General features: G+C 46.6%; 1 protein-coding gene across 4 annotated transcripts in view; it reads right to left on the minus strand.

The window, feature by feature from the left end:
* TPP2 (tripeptidyl peptidase 2) overlaps positions 1 to 11,936 on the minus strand; it is a 117,237-nt gene extending 105,301 nt beyond the window's left edge. For all 4 annotated transcript variants that reach the window (XM_077297063.1, XM_077297062.1, XM_077297065.1 and 1 more), the window contains exons 1-6: positions 11,349 to 11,936; positions 7,648 to 7,776; positions 3,848 to 3,943; positions 3,508 to 3,612; positions 3,285 to 3,409; positions 1,592 to 1,755 (exon numbers count right to left, since the gene is read on the minus strand). In XM_077297063.1, coding sequence (XP_077153178.1) covers positions 1,592 to 1,755; positions 3,285 to 3,409; positions 3,508 to 3,612; positions 3,848 to 3,943; positions 7,648 to 7,776; positions 11,349 to 11,510 — 781 coding nt within the window. In that variant the 5' untranslated portion in view covers positions 11,511 to 11,936. The remainder of the gene's footprint in view (positions 1 to 1,591; positions 1,756 to 3,284; positions 3,410 to 3,507; positions 3,613 to 3,847; positions 3,944 to 7,647; positions 7,777 to 11,348) is intronic.
* Between the last annotated feature and the right edge of the window lie 10,445 nt (positions 11,937 to 22,381).

Consider the following 22,381-nt stretch of genomic DNA (forward strand, 5'->3'; position numbering starts at 1 on the left):
TAATACAGTGTTGCAGTGACCAAAAAAAAAAAAAAGTAGTTCTAGCGATTTAGTGATCAGGTATTTCTTTTTTTAATATTTTTTTTTCACTTTTGGAATGCTTCAATAGTCTCCATGGGAGAATAGAAGGTGTCATAACCCGATCGGCTCTGCTACATACAGGCGATGATCAGATTGCCTGTATGTAGCAGAATTGCTGGCTTGCTATGAGCGCTGACCACCAGGTGGCGCTCATAGCAATCTGGCATTGACAACCATAGAGGTCTGCTGGAGATGAGCAATGAGCATGTTGTAGCAAGTTGATCGCTCTGGTGACCCGGATGTCACCATGACAACATCGGGTCGCCACGGCAACGATCAGTCCCCGGTGATTACGTCGCTGGGTCGCCGATCAGAGCAGAGGTGGCACCCTCCCTCTGCTTGCCTGCTAAATACTATGATCGATTTTGATTGCAATATAAAGGGGGTTGAAGTGCACGGAGTGGTGCGGGCGGGCAATTGTGCGCACAGCCCGTGAGTGGGAGATCGCCATGATTATCTATACGTCAAAAGTCAGCAAATACCAGCAGACCATGAAGTATGGATACGTTCCATGTCGGTAAGGGGTAAAGAACTTTCATATGTAGGATGAAACAATGACGTACATCACCCCCTGCTTGGTGGAATTCATTACTTATGCACCTAACTATAAGGGTATGTGCACACGTTGCAGATTTCCTGCAGATCTGCAGCTTTGTTTTGAGCGCAGAAACGCTGCAGATCTGCAAGTGATTTACAGCACAATGTAAATCAATGGCAAAAAAAGCTGTGCTAATGGTGTGAAAAAATCTGTACCGAAAACACAGCAGATTAAAAAAAAGGACCATGTCAATTCTTTTTGCAGATCTGCTGCGTTTCTGCACCCATTCCATAAAAGAAATCTGCAGGGGGAAAAAAAGGAAGAAATCTGCACAAAAATCTGCAATGTGTGCACGTACCAAAAAAAAGGCGCAGATTCTGACTTGCGTTTTCTGCCAAGAAATACAGAATCTGCACACAAAATTCCACAGTCAAATCTGCAACATGTGCATTATACTACATAACCCTCAAGTTTGTGCAAGTGTACCTAGAAGAATTTAAGAGAAAGATTGTCACACCAAATATTGATTTGAATTTCTCTAAAGCATGACAAAGGCGCAGAAAGTCAGATTCCAGTTGTGTTCCTGCATTATTTGCTGTAGTTTTGACAATCACCTGCTGATAAAGCATTGTTTTTATTGCTAGAGGACTAGTAAACCTGCTGCCATGTAGTCATCTATATTCATGAGCTGTGTGAACTTCGACCCTGATTGGCAGCTTTTTTGTACACTGGATAGGCAGAGAACTGCCAATCAGTGGTGAGGGCAGGGTTATACAGAGAACTTGTACATCTGAAGCAGATAAAACGGGGATTTTAGCAAAACTGCAGCCCAGTAAAGTATATATCTCTGGAATTGTGGTTTCTGCCCTTATATTATTCTGCTGATAGATCAGTAATAAATCCCCGATGACAGATTTATCTGGGAGCCTCAAGATGTCACTATGAATAAGGAAAACTATGATGATAACTTACCACCACTTGTTACAATGGAAAGCAGGTTGCCATCATCATAAATGTTGACGGAGTAATTCAGCATTTCTGTTGTGCCAAATGATGCGTACTCCTGGGCTTCTCTGTAATTTCCCAGCACAGTGCAGGTATCCAGATCTCCACTCTCACTGGTGTCCATACATGCTCTGCAAGAGGGAATAAGTGTGAACACTCTTACAACTGGGCATGTAGCTGTGTTCAGAATCAGCCAATCAAATCTAAACTCATTTTAAATAGTACACAGCTGCCATCATATAAATGGATTCTGATTAACCCCATATAAAAGTTTAGCTGTTCTGTTAGGATTCGCTTGACATTTTCTTAGTTGCATTTTACAGCAATAGCCATGGTTAATTAACAGCATACAACGCAGCAAAGGGATCTCATTGTTTAAAGTTGTCAGAAGTGTACAACTTTTTTTTTTTAAAGAATTAGGTATACCATGGGACAATGAAGATGGTCAAGAAAGTGCTTAAGTTTGGCACAACAGTAACATTACCTAGACCTGGAAGGTCCTCAGAAATTGATAAAAAGACAAAATGAAAATTGGTACGGAAGGCTGCCAAGAGGCCTACAGCAACATTATAGGAGCTGCAGGAATCTGGCAAGTGCTGGCTGCATACTGCATGAAACTATAATATTTTATATTCTTTTTATGTCTGGCCTGTCGGGTAAGGTGACAAGATGAAGGCGCTCCCCCCCTTCACATAGACAAACATTCATGCCTGACTAACTATATTTAGCCAAAGCAATGCGGGAAGAAGTTTTCAGGTCTAATGAAACCAAGATTTAACTTTTTGACCATAATTACAAGAAGTATGTTTGGCGCAAAGACACCATTACACATCCCAAAAAGGACACCATACCCACAGCGAAGCATGGAGGAGGCAGCTTCATGCTTTGGGTTTTTTCTCTCAAAAGCAAAGCAGGAATTGGGGCTTTAAGCAAGGTGGAGAGAATTCTGAACAGTTTTAAATATCAATTTTTTAACATAACAGTCAGGTTTTTGCTAAAAACTAGAAGATGAACTTCACCTTTCAGAATGGCGATGTCCCTAAGAATATCTCCAAATCAACAAATGAATGGCTTTGCCAGAAGATCAAAGTTTTGGAATCGCCCAACCAGAATCCAATTGAAAATGTGCGGGTGACCTGAAGAGGGTTATACACTTGAAATCTGACAGATTTGGAGAGCTACTGCAAGGAGTAGTGGGCAAAGATTGCCAATTCTTGATATGCCACACTCCTATCCAAAGAGGTTGAATGCTGTCATAAATTCAAAAACTTTTTCAACAAAGTGTTAGTTTTTAGTTCATTATTTTTCCCCACTATGAAACATTTCAGTATGTTTTTCAATTGAATTGTATAGTTTATATGACATTAAAGGTGCAACTTATGGGGCCATCATAAACTTTATGGAGCATTATATGGGGTTCCTGATTCAATATGGATATTCAAAAACACTTAACCTACTGATGTCTCAATTAATTTTACTTTTATTGGTATCTATTTTTACTTTTGACATTTACCGGTAGCTGCTGCATTTCCCACCCTAGGCTTATACTCGAGTCATTAAGTTTTCCCAGTTTTTGTGTGGCAAAATTAGGGGGGTCAGCTTATACTCAGGTCGGCTTATACTCGAGTATATACGGTAATGTAGAGAAGGCATGACTTACCTCCATGTCTCCCCATCGTGCCACACTAAGCAATCATATACAGGGCCAGGATCCCCAAATTTTTTTTCAAATATGTTTAGTATTTCAACTTGGCTTTGAATATCTTCTTTAATCAATTTTCCCATCTATTTAAAAAAGGAATAGTCATTAAAAGTTAGGGAGGTACAAAAAAGTCAAATGGTAATGTATTTGAGGAGGAAAGAAAGTTGGAAATATTAAATACCAAAGTCTGAGTATTAGAACTCGAGTCTATGTCATCCTGCTTCCTGCAAGCTTCTGCTAGAACAGCTCTGTGGACGGGATCCCATAACTTCTCCTTCCGCTCTTTCTATATATGGAGACACAACATTAATGTTAGACAGTAAAATGATGGACTACCTAATGGATTTATATTACCGTGAAGATCTGCACAGAAATCACTGAAAACTCTGTCCTATTGTCATATGAAATAAATGCACAGGTCACATAACTTATCATCCATAGCTTATACTTCACAATGCATGTCCCAAATAACCGAATGCAAGTTTTCTGTGCAAACATTTACCATCATTATCAATGATTACCTGTAGTCGTTCTTTTAGTGCCTTTGGATAAAAATCAAAACCATTCTTAATGCCTATGTGATATCTGCCAGATGGATTTTGCCAGTTTGTGGGAACCTACAGTTAAAAAACACAAAAGGAGTGTCTTGTTTTGCCAATTATCCAAAAATAACAAAGAGCAATGATTAACATCAATTTACTGGAAGGTTTTTAAGAAAGTCGATGATTGGATTGCATCTGCTAGTTGTGGGGTCTGTAAGAAAAAACTCCGACTCCTCAATTTCCCTGACTCCAACCCCACAGCACTAGTCACTACTGAGCATGTATATAAAGTGCAGCACAGCTTCAGCTCAGCTACAACTCCACAGCACTGGTCACTACTGAGCATGTACAGGTCCTTCTCAAAAAATTAGCATATAGTGTTAAATTTCATTATTTACCATAATGTAATGATTACAATTAAACTTTCATATATTATAGATTCATTATCCACCAACTGAAATTTGTCAGGTCTTTTATTGTTTTAATACTGATGATTTTGGCATACAACTCCTGATAACCCAAAAAACCTGTCTCAATAAATTAGCATATTTCACCCGACCAATCAAATAAAAGTGTTTTTTAATACCAAACAAAAAAACCATCAAATAATAATGTTCAGTTATGCACTCAATACTTGGTCGGGAATCCTTTGGCAGAAATGACTGCTTCAATGCGGCGTGGCATGGAGGCAATCAGCCTGTGACACTGCTGAGATGTTATGGAGGCCCAGGATGCTTCAATAGCGGCCTTAAGCTCATCCAGAGTGTTGGGTCTTGCGTCTCTCAACTTTCTCTTCACAATATCCCACAGATTCTCTATGGGGTTCAGGTCAGGAGAGTTGGCAGGCCAATTGAGCACAGTAATACCATGGTCAGTAAACCATTTACCAGTGGTTTTGGCACTGTGAGCAGGTGCCAGGTCGTGCTGAAAAATGAAATCTTCATCTCCATCACTGACTGTGGGTACTTGACACTGGACTTCAGGCATTTTGGCATTTCCTTCTCCCCAGTCTTCCTCCAGACTCTGGCACCTTGATTTCCGAATGACATGCAAAATTTGCTTTCATCAGAAAAAAGTACTTGGGACCACTTAGCAACAGTCCAGTGCTGCTTCTCTGTAGCCCAGGTCAGGCGCTTCTGCCGCTGTTTATGGTTCAAAAGTGGCTTTACCTGAGGAATGCGGCACCTGTAGCCCATTTCCTGCACACGCCTGTGCACGGTGGCTCTGGATGTTTCCACACCAGACTCAGTCCACTGCTTCCTCAGGTTCCCCAAGGTCTGGAATCGGTCCTTCTCCACAATCTTCCTCAGGGTCCGGTCACCTCTTCTCGTTTTACAGCGTTTTCTGCCACATTGTTTCCTTCCAACAGACTTACCATTGAGGTGCCTTGATACAGCACTCTGGGAACAGCCTATTTGTTGAGAAATTTCTTTCTGGGTCTTACCCTCTTGCTTGAGGGTGTCAATGATGGCCTTCTTGACATCTGTCAGGTCGCTAGTCTTACCCATGATGGGGGTTTTGAGTAATGAACCAGGCAGGGAGTTTTTAAAAGCCTCAGGTATCTTTTGCATGTGTTTAGAGTTAATTAGTTGATTCAGAAGATTAGGGTAATAGGTCATTTAGAGAACCTTTTCTTGATATGCTAATTTATTGAGACAGGTTTTTTGGGTTATCAGGAGTTGTATGCCAAAATCATCAGTATTAAAACAATAAAAGACCTGACAAATTTCAGTTGGTGGATAATGAATCTATATATGAAAGTTTAATTGTAATCATTACATTATGGTAAATAATGAAATTTAACACTATATGCTAATTTTTTGAGAAGGACCTGTATATAAAGTGCAGCACAGATTCATCTCTTCTACGACCCCACAGCACTGGTCACTACTGAGCATGTATATAAAGTGCAGCACAGATTCATCTCATCTACGACCTCACAGCACTGGTCACTACTGAACATCTACATAAAGTGCAGCACAGATTCATCTTAGCTAAAAGCCGAGATCCTTAGATCAGGAACAGAACAGACATTTATAGGACATTTCAGAACTTTATACAATTCTTATGGAAACATTTACAGCAATGAACTACTGAACCCAATTATATATTCATATATATTTTATACTGACTCCACAGCCCTGAGTATAGCACCACTTTAAATATATGTACACATCCGAGATTTTTATATCTTTGTCGTTATTGTTTATTTGATTTCTAAAATGCAAAGTAAATCAACTTTCTAAATAGTCTTCATTAGTGAGGTTTTTCGGAAAAAGCATGAATTATCAGCAGTCACTAATTGATTGCATCTTGCAGAGCCCTAGATGTGTGCAAAATGCACAGTCAGGATTCTTCTCTGTTTGCCTGCTGGACACGTGGTCATGTTACAATCACAAGCTGACTGGCTCCTCTACATAAATCTGAGAGCAGGAAATATAGCTAGTCAGCAAGTGACTGTAGGTAATCACAGCTGTCCAGATGGCAAACAGGCAGTGTTTGTATGCAAAAACCAGAAGTGGAACTTGCAGAGAATAACTTTAAATGAAAGATTGACACCTGTTTTGTGTTTTGGAGATACTCCTGGCTTAAGGTACCGTCACACTAGGCGATATCGCCAGCGATCCGTGACGTTGCAGCGTCCTGCATAGCGATATCGCTATGTTTGGCACGCAGCAGCGATCTGGATCCTGCTGGGATATCGCTGGTTGCAGGGAGAGTGGACGAACTTTCTTTCGTCGCAACTCTCCCGCTGACACCGCTGGATCGCCGTGTGTGACGCCGATCCAGCGATGTCTTCACTGGTATCCATGGTAAACATCGGGTTACTAAGCGCAGGGCCGCGCTTAGTAACCCGATATTTACCATGGATACCATGGTAAAAGTAAAAAAAAAAAAAAACTACTTACTCACCGTCTGTTGTCCGTCATGTCCCCTGGAGCTTGCCGTACTGACTGTCTCAGCGCCGTCCGGCCGTAAAGCAGAGCCCAGCGGTGAACCTGCAGTAACAGCGGTTCACCGCTGGGCACCGCTGTTACGGCCGGCCGGCGCTGAGACACAGTCAGTGCGGCAAGCGCCGAGGGACATGAAGGACGACAGAAGGTGCGTATGTAGTGTTTTGTTGTTTTTTTTACATGGGGACTTCGGCATCGCTGAAGACAGTTTCAGCGATGCCGAAGTCGCTTGGTCGCTGGAGAGAGCTGTCTGTGTGACAGCTCCCCAGCGACCACACAGCAACTTACCAGCGATCACGTCGCTGGTCGCGATCGCTGGTAAGTTGCTTAGTGTAACGGCACCTTTAGGCATACAAATACTGATGTGTGAATGAGGCCTTAGAGTGACTACAGAAAGTAATGCCTGGCAAACACCTTCAGAAATTTTCTACCATTTTGCCATAGCTGAGATGTAGATCTACACTGGTTCAGCTGCATAGAAATACATGCAGCCACACATTCTGGTCCTGAGTGCCGGGTATTGAGGCACAAGTCACTCGCAAGTGTGACCCCGGCCAAACACAGACTTTGCACTAAAGTCAATGAGAGACAGACACGTCTCCCAATCATTATAATCAGAGTATCCATGCCTCCTGTCCAGTGTGGCCCCAGACTGTGCCATAATTGTATAGGCTAAGAAAGGCTGGATTTTAGATTCCCTTTAAGGGGATGTCTACAAGTGTGTGCCTGTTCTATAGATAAACCCAGCCTTCATTTCAGCTGCAGCTGGTATTTGACTGAAATATACAATAGTGCTTTATGACATCTGACGATAAAGACACTCACCTTTAAATTCCTACCAGACAGACCGGCTATCACCCCTTCTTTGGGTTCCACTACGGTGCTGGTGTTGACATCACCACTTCCGGTTGTATCTATAATGTCTATAATCTTTGGCTTTCCATCTGATGCTTGCTATAAAGAAGAAAAATGGATTATTTAAAAAAACATTTCCACAGAATAGGGTTTGCTGAGGCGCTCAGACACTATGGAGCGTATAAGCTTCAGAATCCGTAGACATCAATACTCCAGTAGAAAATATGTCTGGATTGTCCTCTCCTTAAATGCTGTTCTAGTTTCTAATGAACTTATCTCAGCATTATATGACTACCTAATGGGATTATTCCTGTAAATGCCTGCATCCCTGTCCTTGTGAAAAGGGATAACTTACTGATCTCTGGGGGTCTGAAAGATAGTAACTACAGCAATCACAGAAAAGAGGTTCCAAAATCATGAGCACCAGGCTCTGCCTTGGATGCAGTGTGCTGCTATATGACTACTGAGCAGTCTATGGGAGTGCTGGAAATAGACGATTAATGGAACGGATCAGGCATGAGCAGCTCTGCTCCTTCCAAAATGGGGCTCTACACATCCTCACTCCCATCTTTCCAGGCCCCATTCTCAGGATCACCACGCACCCAGTAATGAGTAAGATATCCCCTACCCGAGGGCTTCTCATACGGTGAGGTGACCCCAGACGCTAGCCAGAAATCAATGTTATCATATTATAGGTTGCACAGTTCTTTCCATTCTTAGAGCAATCTTTAGTTTGATAACATAAAGGAAGCATTTTCTTATTATAACATTATATTGGGTGTTGATTTATAAAACAAACTTTAATTGCCATAAATAGTACAAAAATATATATCAAAACATTACATTATTTAATGACTAGAGCACAGGATGAATGTCCCAGGAATGCTGGAAAAGCGCCCCATCCCCCCACTCCCCCAGATGCAAATACCCTTGTAATGGTATGCATAAGGAAAAGCACCTACACTATCCAACCAAGGTCACCCCAAAACAGTGGGATTCTATAGTAATGCCATTAAGTATGGTGGTGGAAAGAGGGTGCTAGCACTTACCACTACACAGAGGTAGGAGGGGGCGGTTGGGCGATGGACCATAAATAGTTGCAGAGAAATAAAACGGATTGCATACAGATGTCATACGGATGTAAAACGAATGGTGCGATTAAAAATCGCATTGCACTCGCATTACACTCGCATGACAATCGCATACGCTACATCCCTTTTTTCGGTCCAGATTACGGACCGATTTGTCTCTCGCCAGTGGAAATGAGCCCTTACTGCCAGAATTGGAGGAGAACAAGCGATGATTTTACTTCAGGAGAAATTGTTTTGCTTTTCATATTAACAGGTTATTCCCTGTCACCCTTTCCATTAAATTTCTCCTGCACCTGCAATTTGGTGAAAAAAACAAAAAAACAAAACACTGTACTCACCTTCCCCAGGTCCTCTGACAAGTCTCCCCCACTGTTCCTGGTGTCCGACAATGGCCCTGATACAGTGGCTGAGCTCACAATCAACCGTCACCCCGAGAAGGTAATAACAGCGCTGCAGCCAATGCCAGAAACAGCGGGGACAGAAGGGCGCACAATGGGGTTTGTGGCTTGTTTGTTTTGTGAAAGAAAATTTCAATCAGAAGATGATTTTACCAGGAAGAAAACAACCCCTTTAGGGGAAAGCAAGCTTCTCCTGTGGAGACAGACGAGGGTCCTACTGCTGACACCCCCACACCATCCCAACATTCTGGATATAGGAACCCGCAGGAATGGAGGCTCAGGACTTGCGCACACAGCCTCCGGGAGGGACGCACACAGCCTCCGGGAGGGACGCACACAGCCTCCGGGAGGGACGCACACAGCCTCCGGGAGGGACGCACACAGCCTCCGGGAGGGACGCACACAGCCTCCGGGAGGGACGCACACAGCCTCCGGGAGGGACGCACACAGCCTCCGGGAGGGACGCACACAGCCTCCGGGAGGGACGCACACAGCCTCCGGGAGGGACGCACACAGCCTCCGGGAGGGACGCACACAGCCTCCGGGAGGGACGCACACAGCCTCCGGGAGGGACGCACACAGCCTCCGGGAGGGACGCACACAGCCTCCGGGAGGGACGCACACAGCCTCCGGGAGGGACGCACACAGCCTCCGGGAGGGACGCACACAGCCTCCGGGAGGGACGCACACAGCCTCCGGGAGGGACGCACACAGCAGCAATACGCAAAATGCTCGTGTGTGTGACCCTTCTGCACCTCAGATCTTAGGCTAGTTTCACATTTGCGGTTAAGTCCGCAGCGTATCGTCCGCAACCACATGCAAAAACGCATGCAAACGTCTGATAACGCAGCGTTTTTTATCCGCATCAGCTTACACATGATGGTTAAAAAAAACGCAGCGTTTGCATGCGTTTGCGCTTTTTATGTGCATGCGTTTGATATTTCCAGGAGGGTGTGTCTTTAATGGGCATGTGTAATCAGTTCCTGGACATGCGCAGTCCGTAGTACGCAAGCGCATGCGTACACAAAGACATGTGTACGCATGCGTTCCTATAGACAGTAATGTGATTTTTTGCCGCATTCCTTGTGCCAACAACCGCATACGTTTCTAGGCGGCAAATTGACGCCTCTAAAATTACTACATGTTGCGTTTACAGCGCCAAACCGCAGACGACGAAACAAGGCATGCGTCAAACGCAACCGATCGCAGACACATGCGTCCCTAATGTTAAATATAAGAATACACGACGCATGTGGATATTTGCGGAACAAACACTGCGGACACAACCGCAAATGTGAAACCGGCCTTATCTGGACGCATTTATCAGAGGTGACAATATATAGTATGAAACACTGCCGGATCTGTCCATACTACAGCACCACAGTGTCCGATATCCTCACCATAGGGTGCAGTCTGCCCACTGGGATAATCCCCGGCCGCCAGCTGTAGATTAGAGGGGTTAGACGAGGGTACAGGTTGGCTAAAGAGGAGCACTTGAGGACCAAGTGGCACCAATTGTCACTTCACAGGTGCCAGGCGTGCCCCCCAGGGCAGGGGCGGAGCGCAGACGTGCCCCCCTAGGGCAGGGCGCAGGTGTTCCCCCCCCAGGGCAGAGCACAGGTGCCAGGCGTTCCCCCCCCCCCCAGGGCAGGGGCAGAGCGCAGGCATGCCCCCCAGGGTAGGGGCAGAGCGCAGGCATGCCCCCCAGGGTAGGGGCAGAGCAGGCGCCAGCCTTGCCCCCCAAGGGGCCGAGCGCAGCAGGTGCCAGGCGTGCCCCCCAGGGCAGTGGCGGAGCGCAGGTGCCAGGCGTGCCCCCCAGGGCAGGGGCACAGTAGGTGAGCCGCCCCACTATATACCTGTGCAGGATAAATACACACAGCCCTTGTGGGCTAAGACGACACGCAGGTGCCCGCTGCCCCCATACCACTGAGGGGTCTCACATTGGGGCGTCTCACATTGGGGCGTCTCACATTGGGGCGTCTCACATTGGGGCGTCTCACATTGGGGCACACCGCCGGTAACACAAGCCTGTATATTATTTAGTGAAACCTGAGAACATGGTGCTGCCGGGCTGCAGCAGACAGGAGAGTCATCCTTGCGACCAGCCCCTGGCACTGCCCCAGCACCCACACAGGACATGCACTATGCCCAGCACCAAGCAGACATGGCTGCCCTCATGTACCTGCATCCCAGGGGCTCCCGGGTCCACCCCGGTGTCCAGCACTGCGATCAGAGTCCCGCGCCCATCATAGTGCGGGTACCGGGACAGGAAGGACGCGGCTCCGGTCTCCTTCTTAGGGAGCAGCCCATGGAAGGGGAAAGGTTCCTCACAGCCGGCAGCCATGATCGGGAGCAGAAGAGGGGGAGGCGCCTGCTGCAGGTTGTGAAAGAAGGCACCTACGAGGATGGGCGGCCGAGAGGCGGAAGTGAGGGACGCCACGCCTCCTTGATTCTGATTGGTCTGCGGTTCCCAGTCTGTCTGGGATGTCTGGAGCGCCCCCTGCAGGTCGGCAGGGTATCATCAAAGCGGCGGCCAGTTCCGGGAATACACACCGCCCTGGTATACGTGGGAGTGATCGCATAACCTGAGAGGAAGAGCCTGTGCTGTACGTGCTGGGCCGGCAGCCGGTGTCCCGGTATCTGCAGGCCATGTGTAGGGGAGCAGCGGACCAGCACAACACGGATCCCACTGGTCAATTCTGGGTTCCCCATAGATCTGCTCTCATTAGTGACAGTTTAGGCTGGGTGGCATACAGTCACCTGATGTGTCATGTGATGGGACGCTGTGTAACAGATCATGTGGTGAACACACGGGTGGTCTTGTGTGCATTTGCAGATGAAAGGCCATAAAGAGAGCGGCACACTAAGCACTATGCCAAATTATTTTATTTACATCACTATGTATAACAAGATGGTTAGAATTGAGAGTCCTCAGTGGTTGATACCTTTTAATGGCTAACTGAAAAGATGGTAACAAATTGCAAGCTTTCGAGACTACTCAGGTCTCTTCATCAGGCAAAGACTAATACAAATTGTGAAGAATCACATATTTATACACAACACAGAACAAAACAAAAACAAACCATGGAAAAGACAGGTGGCATGAAGCAGAGTTACCATGAGTGATAAACGGTTATGTCCATAAATATTGGGCCAGTTCTTAGATAAGGAATGTTTTATTGTCCTCTGATTGGGGTCTCTGTTGTGATGACCCCTCATAGTCTGAGGGGCAAGTTCCTTAGTTGATGTAAAAAGTCATAAATCGATGTGACATATTAATTCCACCACTATACACACTACAGATACCTCACACACATGTAACACATACACACTACAGATACCTCACACACATGTAACACATACACACTACAGATACCTCACACACATGTAACACATACACACTACAGATACCTCACACACATGTAAGGCCGGTTTCACATTAGCGTTTGAAGGGGCTGCGGACTTCCTCCGTGAAGCCCCGCCCTCGGCGGCACCTCCGCCTCTAGCTCCGCCTACTTCTGCATGCGGCCTGCGTACCTATCTTTAACATTAGGTACGCAGGTCGTGCCGCTGTATGCGGATGCTTCCGCATGCGTCGTTTTGACGGTGTGGCGACCAGCGTAGGACGCAGCTTGTAGCAATTTCTTTTTTTTTTGTCCGCATCGTCAAAACGACGCATGCGGAAGCATCCGCATACAGCGGCATGACCTGCGTACCTAATGTTAAAGATAGGTACGCAGGCCGCATGCAGAAGTAGGCGGAGCTAGAGGTGGAGGTTCAGCCTAGGGCGGGGCTTGACAGAGGAAGTCCACAGCCCTCCACAGCTCCTCAAAACGCTAGTGTGAAACTAGCCTAACACATACACACTACAGATACCACACACACATGTAACATACACACACATGCAGCATCGGACTGGAGCACCTTGGGCCCACCAGAGAAAATCATTCTTGGGGCCCACTATGTAGCTACATAGAAATAGATACAAGACCACCAATTGTGCGGTAAAAAGCGCTAATATCAGGGTATAATACAAGGTAGTTCACGTCTTAATTATGTAGCAAGGGTTGGGGTAGCCCCCTCACAGAATATAATGTAGCCCCCTCATAAGATATAATGCGGTCCGCTCTCAGAATATAATGAAGCACCCCACAAAATATAATGCAACCCCCTCAGGTATGACGCAGTCCCCACCATAGAATATAATGTAGCACCCCCATAGGATATAATGCAGCCCCCCTCATATAGTATAATGCAACCCACCACAGAATATAATGTAGTCCCCTGAGAGAATGCAGTTCCACCACAGAATATAATGCAGCCCCCCCATAGAGTATACTGTAGCCCCCTCATATAGTATGATGTAGCCCCCCATAATATAATGTAGTACCCTGAGTATAATGCAGTCCCCCCACAGAATATAATGTAGCCCCCCAGGGCCGTATTTAGAGTTTCTGCTGCCCTAGGCACTTTTAGTGCTGCCTCCCCCTTTGGTGAGTATGACACTATCGGCAGTGACTTTGGCAAGAATCGCTGATGTGAAAGTCGCCTTTTGCAGCAGATCCGGCAGTTTTTCTGCATCTGCCGCGTAACGGATCACTTACAGCAACACTGCGTTCGGCCTCATTCATTCCCTATGGGATTTGCGGCACTTGCTATGATCTGGCAAATACGGTACCATACCTCCCAACTTTTGAAGAAAGGAAGGAGGTATAAAGTTTGCGTCGCGCGCCGTGGAAAATTTTAGGCCACGCCTCTGACCACACCCATTTCACAACTAGTCAAACCCATATCCACGTCCCAACCACAGCCATTTAGCACTGCTGATCACACTGTTTTATATACAATAATTATAAACAAAAAAATATGGCCACACAGTGCTCCATACTGTATAATTGCCACACATGATACTCAATACTGTATAACGGCCACCACACATGATGCTCCATACTGTATAATGGCCACACACAGTTCTCCATACTGTATAATGGCCACACATAGTGCTCCATACTGTATAACGGCCACACACAGTTCTCCATACTGTATAATGATCCCACATGATGCTCAATACTGTATAATGGCCACAAATGATGCTCCATACTGTATACCGGCCACACACAGTTCTCCATACTGTATAATGATCCCACATGATGCTCAATACTCTATAATGGCCACACATGATGCTCCATACTGTATAACGGCCACACATGATGCTCCATACTGCATAATGTCCATTGGTCACACATGATGCTCAATACTGTATAATGGCCACACAGTTCTCCATACTGTATAATGGCCCCCCCTCCTGTATGCATGGCTCATCTCCCTCCCATCCCATATGCATGGCTCATATTCCCCCTGTATGCATGGCTCATTCCCCCCTGTATGCATGGCTCATCTCCCTCCCATCCCATATGCATGGCTCATATTCCCCCCCCCCCCCGTATGCATGGCTCATACTCCCCCTCTTTATGCATGGCTCATATTCCCCCTGTATGCATGGCTCATATTCCCACCCTGTATGCATGGCTCATATTCCCTCGTGTATGCATGGCTCATATTCCCCCCCTGTATGCATGGCTCATATTCCCCCCCCCCCCTGAATGCATGGCTCATATTCCCCCCCCCCCCTGAATGCATGGCTCATATCCCCCCCTGTATGCATGGCTCATACTCCCCCCTGTATGCATGGCTCATATCCCCCCCCCCCCCCGTATGCATGGCTCATATTCCCCCCTGTATGCATGGCTCATATCCCCCCCCCGTATGCATGGCTCATATTCCCCACTTGTATGCATGGCTCATATTCCCCCCCCCGAATGCATGGCTCATATCCCCCCCTGTATGCATGGCTCATACTCCCCCCCCCGTATGCATGGCTCATATTCCCCCCTGTATGCATGGCTCATATTCCCCCCTGTATGCATGGCTCATATCCCCCCCTGTATGCATGGCTCATACTCCCCCCCCCCCCCCCCCGTATGCATGGCTCATATTCCCCCCTGTATGCATGGCTCATATTCCCCCCTGTATGCATGGCTCATATTCCCCCCTGTATGCATGGCTCATATTCCCCCTCCTGTATACATGGCTTATATTCTCCCCCCTGAATGCATGGCTCATACTCCCCCCTATATGCATGGCTCATATCCCCCCCCCCCCCGTATGCATGGCTCATATTCCCCCCTGTATGCATGGCTCAGTCATATTCCCCCCTGTATGCATGGCTCATACTCCCCCCGTATGCATGGCTCATATTCCCCCCTTGTATGCATGGCTCATACTCCCCCCCGTATGCATGGCTCATATCCCCCCCCCAGTATGCATGGCTCATATTCCCCCCTGTATGCATGGCTCAGTCATATTCCCCCCTGTATGCATGGCTTATCTCTCCACCCCCCCGCTCCTGTTCCCGCTCCCGCCCCTGCTCCCATCTTGCATGGCGCGCCGGCTTAAGTCCTCCGTCCCCCCGTCCCTCATACTCACCTGTCCCACACTGCACGGCCGCGCCGACATCCCTCGCGATCTGTCCCGACTCCCGGCGGCCGGCGCAGCACCTTCTTCCTGCCTGAGCAGTCATGTGATACCGCTCATTAAGGTCATAAATATGCGCATATTCAAGACCTTAATGAGCGGTACCACGTGACCGCTCATTCAGGACAAGCTGCAGTGCAGACACCAAGACCAGGCATCGCTGGAGCAGGGTGAGTATCGTTCAAGCAGGGTGGGAGGCGGGTGGCCGGGGGGAGCTCTGGAGCAGTGGGGGCCCTAGGCAGCTGCTGGCCAGTATGCCAGCAGGTGTCAGTGCCAGGGCCCACCGGAGAATCCTCCGGTTCTCCGATGGGCCAGTCCGAGCCTGCACACATGTAACATACACACACTACAGATAACACACACATGTAACATACACACACTACAGATAACACACACACAGTGCTGCAGCAGAGGCTGATATACATGTACAGCTCCTTCTGCTCACAGCAAGCACTTTCCCAGCACCTCCCCCACTCTCTCCTTCTCTGTCGGGGCTGTGGACCAGAGCAGGAGAAGATGTGACGGTGGTAAATTGAGCTGCTTCTCTATCTGTCCCTCGGAGCACACACCGGTAGATATTCCTGACCTTGCAGCTTGATTGCAGGCTCTCTCCCTCAGAGGCGCCCAGTGCAGGGGGACAGGAGCATTGGCCAATCAGCTCTTCTGTCAATCTGATGCTCATTGGCCAGTGTTCTTCTCCAGCATGGCACGCCCCTTTTTTTGAATGGCTGAACTTGGCGCAGCAAAAAAAAAAAAATCAGTGTATAGAAAAGTGTTTGCACCCCCTCATGCCCTGTCTCCTCACTAGACAGGAAGAAGTGGGCGGTCTGATGTCCTGATCACAAGCTGCAGTGGGAGGCATGGCCGGAGCAGCACAGCACAGCGCGGCCCCCATCCTATTTCTATGTTACCTCACTGCAGCACTAGTGATCAGGACATCAGACCGCCCACTTCCTCCTTTCTAATACGGCGCGATCAAGTGCTCAAGGAAAGCAAATGATGCCTGGCGTGCTGGCTGCTGAAGTGAACTCTGGAATGCCCACTGACAACGTGGACGGGGTGATATGTCTAGCGGCCCATTACAAGGACCGGCCCTTCTGGCATTTGCCAGAAATGCCCGATGGCCAGTCCGGCCCTGCCAGGATTGCTGGGGCAGGTTTCTTATTGCCAAATGGTGTCCTTTCCTATCCTCCTTCTGTAACACACTAGCCACCTTTTTTGTGACCTTGCTTTCTTTGAGGGTGGAGGGACCTCAGCGGGGAAATATTGGCCTGGTACGATACGTGCACCTTCAGTTCCAGAAGTACTAGGCCCTGCTCCTTCCTGACTTCCAAATATTAGGGCCTTGATCACTACCTCCTACAACTGACGGTACGTACCATTCTGGCCTGCACATCGTGATTGAATGAAAGCATGTACATGTTGTACATTGCCATCTGTACGATGTAAACAGCCAGCTTCTTGTAGCACATCTTGTCTTTTCTTATGGCACTGTAAGGCTGGAAGACTTGATCAGTGAGATCTACTCCAACTATGATCTTGTTGTACCCCAGGACACAGTCAGGTTTGTGGACCTATGTAGAGATACCTTGTACAGCCATGTGGGATCTGCCATCCCCATGTATGGTGGTCAGGAAAAGAACATCCCTCTTGTACTTGACCATCAGCATGCTATCGCTACATTGGGCTCTGCTTTCATACTCTCTGAGCAGCTGCCCAATTAGGGAGGCCTCTTTGATTTTTGTGGATAGTACTGCATGATGCGCAGAGAGGGATTTGAAGAGTGTGATGCTGCTATAAAAGTTATCGACATAGAGGTGATAACCTTGATCCAGCAGTGGGTGCGCCAAATCACACACAATTTTCTCTAAAGTTGTTGGTGTACCCTGAGGTACTCTCACACAGCTTACCGAGTCTAATTCCATACCTAGCCTTCTTACTGGGCAGTTAGTGTGGGAATTTGAGCCTTCCCTTGAAATGGATTAGGGACTCATCCTTGCAGATATCCCTTTGGTGATCGTACACCTCAGCAAAATGACCGGCCGAACTTTGAAAAGTTGGTCAAAATTGAGGTCATCTTGTTGTAATGCGAAAATTTGTGGCTTGCCTCAAATCGTTCACGGGTCATAACCATGCAGAACAATCAACACCCCAATATTGCTCAAGTTCTGGCTTCTTTACTATCCCCATGTTGTTGTACAAATGAGAAATCGCTGGCCAACTTTTAACCCTTATAACTGCCTAACAAAAAAAAACATTTGTTTCCAAAATTGTGCTGATGTAAAGTAGATATGTGGGAATTGTTATTTATTAACTATTTTGTGTGACCTACTGTATCTCTCTGATTTAAGGGTAGAAAAATTATAAGTTTGAAAATTGTGAAATTTTAAATTTTTTTGCCATATTTCCATTTTTTTATAAATAAATGCAAGAAAAATCGAAGAAATATTACCACTAACATGAAGTACAATATGTCACGAAAAAACAGAATCTGAGAATCAGTGGGATCCGTTAAAGCGTTCCAGAGGTATAACCTCATAAAGTGACAGTGGTCAGAATTGTAAAAATTGGCTCTGTCACTAAGGGGTTAAAGTAATGGAAGAAGACAAGCCAGTGGAGGTAGTGTAAGGGTACTGTCACACTAAACGATTTACCAACGATCACGACCAGCGATACGACCTGGCCGTGATCGTTGGTAAGTGATTGTGTGGTCGCTGGAGAGCTGTCACACAGACAGCTCTCTCCAGCGACCAACGATGCCGAAGTCCCGGGTAACCAGGGTAAACATCGGTTAACTAAGCGCAGGGCCGCGCTTAGTAACCCGATGTTTACCGTGGTTACCAGCGTAAAAGTAAAAAAAAAAAAACAGTACATACTTACATTCCGGTGTCTGTCCCCCGGCGTTCTGCTTCTCTCCACTGTGTCTGCGCCAGCCGGAAAGCACAGCGGTGACGTCACCGCTGTGCTCGCTTTCCGGCCGGCCGGCGCTCACAGTGCTGAGAAGCAGAACGCCGGGGGACAGACACCAGAATGTAAGTATGTACTGTTTGTTTTTTTATACTTTTTATACTTTTACGCTGGTAACCACGGTAAACATCGGGTTACTAAGCGCGGCCCTGCACTTAGTAACCCAATGTTTACCCTGGTTACAAGCGAACGCATCGCTGGATCGCTGTCACACACAACGATCCAGCGATGACAGCGGGAGATCCAGCGACGAAAGAAAGTTCCAAACGATCTGCTACGACGTACGATTCTCAGCAGGGTCCCTGATCGCTGCTGCGTGTCAGACACTGCGATATCGTATGGATATCGCTGGAACGTCACGGATCGTACCGTCGTAGCGATCAAAAGTGCCAATGTGTGACAGTACCCTAAGGCCATGTGCACACGTTAAGTATTTTTCGAGTTTTTTTCGCGTTTTTTCGCTATAAAAACGTGATAAAAACGCGAAAAAAACGCTTACATATGCCTCCCATTATTTTAAGTGTATTCCGCATTTTTTGTGCAAATGTAGCCTTTTTTTCCGCGAAAAAATCGCATCGCGGAAAAAAAAGCAACATGTTCATTAAAATGCAGAATTGCGGGGATTCCGCACACCTAGGGGTCCATTGATCTGCTTACTTCCCGCACGGGGCTGTGCACACCATGCGGGAAGTAAGCAGATTATGTGCGGTTGGTACCCAGGGTGGAGGAGAGGAGACTCTCCTCCACGCACTGGGCACCATATAAGTGGTCAAAAAATAAGAATTAAAATAAAAAATAGCGATATACTCACCCTCGATGTCTTCCCGCCTCCACTGCATGCTGTCGCTTCGGTTCCTGTAGCTGATGTGCGGCGAAGGACCTTGCCGATGACGTCACTGTCCTGTGATTGGTCGTGAGCGGTCATGTGACCGCTCACATGACCGTGACGTCACGGAAGGTCCTGTGCGCACAGACCAGCTATAGGAAGACGAACGGACGCCGCTGATGAGATGTCTGGGTGAGTATAAGCATTTTTTTATTTTTTTTATTATTTTTAAACATTCTCTCTTTTACTATAGATGCTGCATAAGCTGCATCTATAGTAAAAAGTTGGTCACACTTGTCAAACAGTATGTTTGACAAGTGTGACCAACTTGTCAGTCAGTTTTCCAAGCGATGCTACAGATCGCTTGGAAAACTTTAGCATTCTGCAAGCTAATTACGCTTGCAGAATGCTAAAAAAAACGCGAAAAAAACGGAAAAAAAACGCAAAAAAAAAAATGCGGATTTCTTGCAGAAAATTTCCGGTTTTCTTCAGGAAATTTCTGCAAGAAATCTGCAACGTGTACACATACCCTAAGTCTTTGAGTAATGTTCTGCTAGGAAATCTTAGATCCTCACATTTATGTGACTTTTTTGTTTTGACAAGTACCATCTACCTAAAGATTCTTAAAGATAAAAAAAAAAACCTTGATGGCAGTGGTATTCCCTAATCTCTTTCAGCAGGACCATTCACACTGCCATGCTGCATAGGACAAATATCTCATTGTGATACTGCATCCAGGGGATGTCCTGGGGGAAGGGGGGGACAAGCACAATATTGGAGATGTGGAGTGATACGTTGGGTATACGTTGCAATATAATGCTCAGATGTTTTATATAGAGGCCAGATAGGTATTTTCATACATGTGATCAGATTATGTTAGATAGACATTGCCATATTGCACTCACATAAATATTACCATAGAGTACCACTATAAATATTGCTACACTGTGACCCATACATATTATCATCAATTGTGCACACTGTTCTTGGAAAATGCCTAACTGTGGTCAGATAAACACTGGCATGTACTGTGCAGATAAATTGTAGGACTGTAAAACAAAGACCAGCAAAGACCACCAGGAGGCGGTAGCGCTGCAAGGCTTTGAATGGGTTGCTACAGTGGTTTTCTCCTTCTTTATGCATATCATTTTTCAGTTTTGTGTTCTTGAAATTTTCAATTCTCATACAATATTTTCTGAAGAAGCAGCAAACATTGAAATACCAGAACATTTTAGGTATGCTTTTACTTTATTGCATAAGCATAGAATACATTTATAGTATGACTCAAAGCATTTTAAATGAATTCTGCTCATAGAGGATCAGCCTCTCTAAGGGTATGGCTCCACGGTCCGGAGGGGCGGCGGTATCGCCGCAGCGGCGAAGCCGCTTGGCGCTAAGCCCCGCCCCCTTTCTGGGACGCGATGGTGCCGGATGTGTACAGTACACATCCGGGATCATCGCACCCCTCGCCATAGGGCCCTGTGATATGCCTTGCGGGGACGCTGCGTCCCCGCAAGGTGTACGGACATGCTGCGTTCTGAAAAGACGCGCAGCATGTCCGGAGTCGCAGGGCCGCCGCGTGCGGGTTTCCACGCATAGTGGAGACGGGATTTCATAAAATCCCCTCCACTATGCTGGAACATCTGGACGCTGCTTGTTTGACGCTGCAGCGTCAAACAAGCAGCGTTTACTTACCGTGGAAACATACCCTTAGGGTATGTGTCCACGTTCAGGATTGCATCAGGATTTGGTCAGGATTTTCCATCAGTATTTGTAAGCCAAAACCAGGAGTGGGTGATAAATGCAGAAGTGGTGCATATGTTTCTATTATACTTTTCCTCTAATTGTTCCACTCCTGGTTTTGGCTTACAAATACAGGTCCTTCTCAAAAAATTAGCATATAGTGTTAAATTTCATTATTTACCATAATGTAATGATTACAATTAAACTTTCATATATTATAGATTCATTATCCACCAACTGAAATTTGTCAGGTCTTTTATTGTTTTAATACTGATGATTTTGGCATACAACTCCTGATAACCCAAAAAACCTGTCTCAATAAATTAGCATATCAAGAAAAGGTCCTCTAAACGACCTATTACCCTAATCTTCTGAATCAACTAATTAACTCTAAACACATGCAAAAGATACCTGAGGCTTTTAAAAACTCCCTGCCTGGTTCATTACTCAAAACCCCCATCATGGGTAAGACTAGCGACCTGACAGATGTCAAGAAGGCCATCATTGACACCCTTAAGCAAGAGGGTAAGACCCAAAAAGAAATTGCTCAACAAATAGGCTGTTCCCAGAGTGCTGTATCAAGGCACCTCAATGGTAAGTCTGTTGGAAGGAAACAATGTGGCAGAAAACGCTGTACAACGAGAAGAGGTGACCGGACCCTGAGGAAGATTGTGGAGAAGGACCGATTCCAGACCTTGGGGAACCTGAGGAAGCAGTGGACTGAGTCTGGTGTGGAAACATCCAGAGCCACCGTGCACAGGCGTGTGCAGGAAATGGGCTACAGGTGCCGCATTCCCCAGGTAAAGCCACTTTTGAACCATAAACAGCGGCAGAAGCGCCTGACCTGGGCTACAGAGAAGCAGCACTGGACTGTTGCTAAGTGGTCCCAAGTACTTTTTTCTGATGAAAGCAAATTTTGCATGTCATTCGGAAATCAAGGTGCCAGAGTCTGGAGGAAGACTGGGGAGAAGGAAATGCCAAAATGCCTGAAGTCCAGTGTCAAGTACCCACAGTCAGTGATGGTGTGGGGTGCCATGTCAGCTGCTGGTGTTGGTCCACTGTGTTTCATCAAGGGCAGGGTCAATGCAGCTAGCTATCAGGAGATTTTGGAGCACTTCATGCTTCCATCGGCTGAAATGCTTTAT

This window comes from Ranitomeya variabilis, chromosome 3, assembly GCF_051348905.1.
Source record: "Ranitomeya variabilis isolate aRanVar5 chromosome 3, aRanVar5.hap1, whole genome shotgun sequence".
NCBI classification, from domain to species: domain Eukaryota; kingdom Metazoa; phylum Chordata; class Amphibia; order Anura; family Dendrobatidae; genus Ranitomeya; species Ranitomeya variabilis.